Source organism: Apteryx rowi, unplaced genomic scaffold, assembly GCF_003343035.1.
Source record: "Apteryx rowi isolate R43461 unplaced genomic scaffold, aptRow1 scaffold_492, whole genome shotgun sequence".
In the NCBI taxonomy this organism is placed as follows: Eukaryota; Metazoa; Chordata; class Aves; order Apterygiformes; family Apterygidae; genus Apteryx; species Apteryx rowi.
Window position 1 is genome coordinate 78,967 of NW_020450752.1, and position 6,672 is coordinate 85,638.

General features: G+C 66.1%; 2 protein-coding genes across 2 annotated transcripts; one reads left to right on the forward strand and one right to left on the reverse strand.

Moving 5' to 3' along the window:
* Positions 1–49: 49 nt before the first annotated feature.
* TOMM40L (translocase of outer mitochondrial membrane 40 like) lies at positions 50–2,833 on the forward strand (the record flags this gene model as incomplete). Its single annotated transcript, XM_026079122.1, has 8 exons — positions 50–187; positions 301–393; positions 887–988; positions 1,236–1,341; positions 1,436–1,558; positions 1,752–1,828; positions 1,907–2,009; positions 2,092–2,833. Coding segments are annotated over 8 exons (882 nt in total), but the record flags the coding sequence as incomplete, so codon positions are not given.
* A 78-nt stretch (positions 2,834–2,911) lies between these two features.
* NR1I3 (nuclear receptor subfamily 1 group I member 3) lies at positions 2,912–5,692 on the reverse strand. The gene is made up of 6 exons (XM_026079108.1): positions 5,219–5,692; positions 4,551–4,732; positions 4,254–4,471; positions 3,704–4,182; positions 3,516–3,621; positions 2,912–3,181 (listed from the first exon to the last, which is right to left on the reverse strand). The coding sequence occupies exons 1-6, from the start codon at positions 5,682–5,684 to the stop codon at positions 3,052–3,054; spliced, it is 1,581 nt and encodes a 526-aa protein (XP_025934893.1). The 5' UTR covers positions 5,685–5,692; the 3' UTR covers positions 2,912–3,051.
* Positions 5,693–6,672: the final 980 nt, after the last annotated feature.

Consider the following 6,672-nt stretch of genomic DNA (forward strand, 5'->3'; position numbering starts at 1 on the left):
TGGGGGGGGGGGTTGTCCTGGCATCTGGGTGGCTTCGGGGGGGTCCCGGCATGCGGTGGGGCAGCAGCGGGTGGCCCCGCCGGGGGACGTCCCCTGCGCTGAGCCCGCTCTCCCCGCAGAGGTTTTCCCCCAGCAGATGGAGGGGGTGAAGCTCATCGTCAACAAAGCGCTGAGCAGCCACTTCCAGGTCGGTGGCAGCTGCTGGCCGCGGCCCCCCGCGGGGACAGAGCCCCCCCCGGGGGGGTGTGGGAGGGGGCCGGGGCCGATGCCGTGACCCCCGCTGACCCGTCGCCCCTGTAGGTGACCCACACCGTCCACATGAGCACCCTCGGTCCTTCCAACTACCACTTCAACGCCACGTACGTGGGCGACCGGCAGCTCAGCCCCACCGAGGTGAGCGGGGGGCGCGGGCGGGGGGCGCTGCGGCCCCCGCGGGCAACGTCCCCGGAGGCTCCCGGGCCCTGTCCTGGCCAAGAAATGGGAGTTGGGGTCCTGGCTCCTGCGCTGGGGGRGCTGCCAACCGTGCGGGAAGAAGCTCAGGGCTTGGTGCCACCGGGGTTTTATCCCTCCTGTGCAGCACGGCTGATCACAGGGTCCCCTTGGGAGGACGGTCTGGGTGGCCAGGGGACACTGGGTGGCCCTGGGAGGGCCGCTAGGCTGCAAATGGGATGGGTTTGGGTGAGCTGGGGGTGCTCCTAGGCTGGGGTGGGGGTTTACCCCCGGCCTCGGGGCAAAGGAATCCTTGGCTCAAGTAGGGGCTGCCGGAGCTGCTGTGGGGTCCTGGCTGGGTGTCTCCAGCGTTGGGGGGGGGGCCGGGGTGCCCGCAGTAGGGCAGGGGGACTCCGTGTCCCCTCTGCCACCGCGGCTCAGCGCGCCCCATCCGCAGGCCTTCCCCACGCTGGTCGGGGACATGGATAACTGCGGCAGCCTCAACGCCCAGGTGCTGCACCTTGTGGCGGAGCGGATCCGAACCAAAGCTGTCTTCCAGGTGGGGCCGGGTGGGAGGCTCCCCGGGGTGGGGGCACCGCGCTGGGTGGCGGGATGTCTCCGTCGGTCCGGCCTGCCGGAGCCTGGAGGTGGTGCCGGCCGATCACGGTGAGCCCAGTGCCGAGAGGGACCTCGCAGCCCACCCTGGCGCTGGCATCCCAGTCCGTCCCCCTCCGTGGGACGGTGACGCTGCCCGGCTCCGGGCCGAGCTGCAGCAGGACCCCGTTGCGGTGCCGATCCCCTTCCAGACCCATCAGTCCAAGTTCATGACGTGGCAGTTTGACGGCGAGTACCGGGGGGACGACTGCACGGCCACCCTCACGCTGGGCAACCCCGACCTCCTCAGCGAATCCGGTGAGCGGGGCGCTCGGGCTCCGGCTCAGCCGGYGCTCGTGGGGCCGCAGCGCAGAGCGGCTCCCGGGCGCTGAGGGCTTCGCTGTCCCCACAGTGATCATGGTGGCCCACTTCCTGCAGAGCGTGACCTCCCGCCTGGTGCTGGGCGGAGAGATGGTTTATCACCGGCGGCCCGGCGAGGAGGGAGCCATCGTCACGCTGGCGGGGAAATACACGGGTACGCGGGGAAGCACGGGGCGAGTTGGCGCATCCCGTGCTCAAAAGGACCATGGGGAGAGCCCACAGGTCCAGCACGGGGCCACCACCCCTGCCCTAAGCGCTGTCCCATCTCCTGAGCATGGTGACCACCCTGCCGTCCCCAGGGATGTCCCGGCTCCCCTCGGCCCTGTGGGCTTCTTTTCTTTTTCCAGCTCTCAAGTGGGTGGCGACGCTGAACATCGGGTACGGCGGCGCCCATGCCAGCTACTACCACAAAGCCAACGAGCAGGTGAGCGGGGCCCATGCGCCTGCTGGCTCGCGTTGCCCCCGCGGGGCCTCACGCTCCTTTTCCCCCCCCCCCCGCCAGGTCCAGGTTGGGGTGGAGCTGGAGGCCAACACGCGGCTGCAGGACACCACCTTCGCCTTCGGCTACCAGCTCAACCTGCCGCAGGCCAACATGGTCTTTAGAGGTGAGCGAGGAGCTGGGCCGAGCACCCCGACACCCGTGGGTGCTTGCAGTCGCTCACGCCTGTCCCCCCCCACCCCGTACAGGGCTCCTGGACAGTAACTGGTGCGTAGGGGGGGTGCTGGAGAAGAAATTGCCCCCCCTGCCCGTCACCCTGGCTCTGGGCGCCTTCCTCAACCACTGGAAGAACCGTTTCCACTGCGGCTTCAGTGTCATCGTGGGTTGAGGAGGCTGCGGGTGCCCAGGCAGAGCGAGCGCCCGTGCGCGGGCTGGCAGCTCCGGCCACCTTCCTGCTCAGGGAGCTTTGGCGCCGCGAGGGTGCAGGCCAGGGCCCCGCTCTCGCCCCACGGGCCCGTCGCCCGCGGGGGCGACCGACCCCAGCCCCAGGACTGACTGTGCTGCCGGGGCTGGGGGGGGGGCTGTGGGCAGGGGGGCGCCGGTCCCTCGCCACTGGGGGACACTGTGTGACAGCGTGTGACGGCTTGTGAGCTATTAAAGCCTTGGGGCTGAGGAGCGGCTGCTTTTTTTGGGCGGGTGGGGTGGAGAGCGACGGGCAGACTTGCTGCCTGGACCCTGGGAGCCTCCGTCTTCCGCAGGGAGGGTCCCACGTGGTCCCTGGCTCTCACCCGTGCTGCCCTCCTCGAGCATCCCTCTTTCCTTCTGCTCCTGCCTCTCCCTGGCCTCAGTTTCCCTCCAGGCGGGTGCAGAGCTGCTCTGGGCAGCAGAGGACATGGCATGGGCTGGAAGTACCTGGCAGCGCCCGGAGCCAGGGCTGCGTTCACACAAACACACCCGCACAGCCTGGAAAAATAAAGGAGCTTTACTCTACCCTGTAAAGTGCGCTGGTACCCAGTGGGCGCCGGCTCCGTAGGCACGGCCAGCGCCGGCGGCTGGAGGGACCAGGCTTGGCTGGTGCCGAGCAGGAAGCGGTGCTGGCGCCCAGCTCGACGGGGTGGGACAAGGCCGGTGCCACCGGCCCGCTGCAGGGGCCAGGGCTTGACGTGCAGGCCGCGGGGCTTTGACGGGGCGACTGGCGGCGGCGGGCTCTAGCTGATGATTTCGGAGAGCAGCGGCGTCATGGAGGACAGGTCCTGGATGTGCAGTATCTGCCGCGTGTTCTCCACCTTCAGCGTCCGCAGCTCCGTCAGCAGCAGCAGCAGCTTTGCATAGAGAAACCTGACGGGGGGAAGGTGCCCGGCTCAGCCTGTCCATGCCCCTGGCAGGGGCAGATCCGGGCACCGCTGCCCCCGTTGGAGAGGCTGGGCTGAGCCGCAGGGCGTTTCCGCACCCAGCACGGTGGGACCGTGGCCGTGCCAACCCTGCCAGGCTCTGCCTGTGCCCACGGGCACCCCCTGGATCCATGGGCCATGCTCCCATCCCACCCAGGCAGGGTTGGGATGCCTCACGGGCAGATCTGTGATGCCAGTCCCCAGTGGCAAAGTGAGGGGTGCCCTGGTGCCACTGGGGCTCCAGGAAGAGGTGTCCACCCTGTCCCATCCCCGGCACCTACCTGCCCTCRGGCATGGGGTGCTGGTGGTCGATGTAGCTCTTGAGCGTGAGGGCCACCTTCTCCTSGAGCTGGTCGATGAACTCCCGCTGAGCAATGCCCGCGTGGTCTGCAAGCACCAGGCGGGTGGCCATGAGCCAGGGACCCATGGGGGGTGGGATGTCCCCGCTGTGCCTGCCAAGGCCCCTTACCTGGTGAGAAGAGGAGGATGGCCTGGAGCAGGACGTACTCGGCCTCATGCAGCCGCAGCTTCTTCAGGCTGATGTGGAACTTGAGCAGCGGCTCCAGGTAGATCTGCTGAAACCCAGCTGGGGAGAGTGTGGTGGTGACGGGGGAGCTGGGCCAGCCGCCCGGCGGAGGAATTGGAGCCATGCACGGATGTCTCTTACTTTTCCCTTCCCGTGGGGAGTCCCTGGACCCAGTGTCAACACCCTCCTTGGCTGCCCTGACCCTGTGGGGCAGCCCCGGGCAGCTGCTGCCCCTCATCCCTGCCCCGGTGCTACCCCGTGCCCGTGCCAGCTCACCCAGGGCCCCGTCTTGGATGGTGTAGCAGTGCTGCCCGCACTCCCAGGCGTTGGTCTCCTCGTTGAAGACCGTGTTGAATTGGATCTGGCAGATCTCCAAAGTGGCACCTTTGAGCAGTGAGATCTGGTCGTCGATGGGCAAGCTCCTACCGGGAGACACTGAGATGTCAAAGCCAGGACGAGGGGATGGGGATGCCCACGCCGTGCCTGTGCTGACCTGAAGGCTGGGATCTCCTTGGCGAATTTGATGACCTGCTGGATCATGAAGGTGCTGAGGTCGGCGAAGTGGGGCAGCATGGAGAAGACGTCGGGCAGCACGTCCTCAGCCAGGCAGTCCGGCTCTGGGGACACCACTGCCAGCGGCGACAAGGAGAGACTGCCAGGCTCCAGCGGGCTGCGGGGACGCGGGCTGTGGATGTAGAGCCGCACGGCGGGCTGGCGAAGGTGGCAGGGCGTTAGCGGTGGGCCGGGACCTTCTGGGTGGGCGCCGCCGGGCTCCCGCGGCCCCACTCACCCGGTAGTGCACGAACTGGGAGAAGCTGGAGTCGAAGTTCCTCTTGTGGGCCGTGATGAGGATGCTGATGAGCTCCTGCTGCTCTGCCGTGAGCCCCCTGGGCTGCCCCAGCACCTCCCGCGCCAGCCGCCGCTGCCGCCGCAGCGCTCGCCGTGTCCGCAGAGCCTCCTCCGACATGATCACTGCGGCACCGGGCGGCCGGGTCAGCTCCGTGGGGGCGRGCAGGACACCTGGGTCCTTGCCTCGGCTCAGGGACATGGTGGGGGGGAAGACCCTACCAGCGAGAGGTGACCAATCCCACACCCTCTTCCCTGCATCTCCCTGTTCTTATCTATATCCCCCAGTCACCTTGCTGTCCCCTCTCCCCTAGGTCCCCCCATCCCTTCTGCCACCATGTCTCCCCCTGCCATCCTACCCAGACTGTCTTCTCCATTCCATGTCCCCCAACATCCCACATAGGTCCCCCCTTTCCCACCAAGGTCCCCCTGTTGTGCCCTCTGTCCCTGTGTCCTCCCATCTGTCCCACTCAGGTCACCCCCTCCGTGCCAGCCAGGTGATCCTGTCCCTTCTCCCCCCATCGCCTCTTCCCCCATGCCCTCCCTGCCATCCCACCCAAGCCCCCCTGCTGTCCCCTGTCCCCTAGGGCCGCCGGGGCTGGCCGCACTCACTGTCCTTCCTCATGCCCACGTCAATGCACTTCTGGAGGCGGCAGGCCTGGCACTGCCTCCGCTTGGCCTTGGTGACAGGGCAGCTCCGGGCGAAGGGGCAGGTGAAGTGGACGCCCTTGTTGATGGACCGCCTGGAGGGGCACGGGGACACGGAGCAGGGTGGGCACGGGGCAGAGCCTCCGGCCGTGCCGCGGTGCCTGGGGCCCTGCAGACAAGCGGTTCGTGCCCCCCACCCTGGCCCAGGACGGGTCTGTGTGGTGACAGAAGGGCCACCCCGCGCCCGCTGGTACTCTGGAGCGGCTGTGGGGCAGGATTTGCCGGGGTGGGGGGCACCCCTTGCCCCCAGGACCCTGCCACTGGCCTGCCTTGGAGAAGCTGGGCTGTTTGAGCACAGGCCTGAGAGCATCCCATCCTGTCTTGTCCCATCCTGTCCTGTCCTGTCCCATCCTGTCCTGTCCCACCTCATCCCACCTGACGCTCCTGTCCTGTCCCATCTCCTCCTGTCCCGTCCTGTCCCATCCTGTCCTGTCCCACCTCATCCCACCTGACCCTCCTGTCCTGTCCCATCCCCTCCTGTCCCGTCCTGTCCCATCTCATCCCACCCTGACCCTCTTGTCCTGTCCCATTCCATCTTGTCCTGCTCCTTGTTGCCCTATCCCATCTGTGATGGCGTGCTCCTTCCCCCCCATTGATGTGCTCTCTCCCCCTCAACCTGACCTCCCTGTAAACAGCACGGACGCAGGGGCTAGTTGAGCGTGCGCCAACTAAGGCCCGTCTAGCATGCAAATATGACGATGAGTCAATCATCTCCCCCCCAGAAATAGGGGGCAGCCCAGAGCCCTTGAGCTCTCCTGCTTCGCAGCGGGCTGCACTGCAGAACCTCCYCTTGAGCAGGGACGCCTCTCAAGGTTCCTCCTCGAGGCTGAGAGATTCCTTACTCGTGACAGATCCTCGGGAAGTGATTAATAGCATGCTGAACTTTTGCGAACTTCRCGAAACTTTGCTGAGTTATATCTCTGACTAATCGCGCACATAATTCCTTAGACATAAGCCGTTGACCAAGTCTGAGACTAGGACTGGATTCAGCCGCACCTTGGCTCCTCTCGGAAGGAGTTTAGAAAGCAAGGGGCTCCAGTCTGAACCTCGTGACTCAACGGGAGGGTCTCCGTTGTGCATGCATCTGACCCTGTCCTTCATGCAGTAAATAACTGAGTGAACCTTGCCAATCGAACCTCGTTAAATCGTTCTTATGCACGACTGAACTTTGTTAAGTCGCTGTCTTACTGCAATAAACATAGTGCTGCTTCCCTCTTAGGAGTGAAGTGCATCACTCCTTTCATGACACCATCCCATCCCATCCTGTCCTTTCCCATCACATCTTGTTCCATCCCATCCTGCCCCACCTTGTCCCATCCCATCTTGTTCCATTCCATCCCATCCTGGCCTGTCCCATC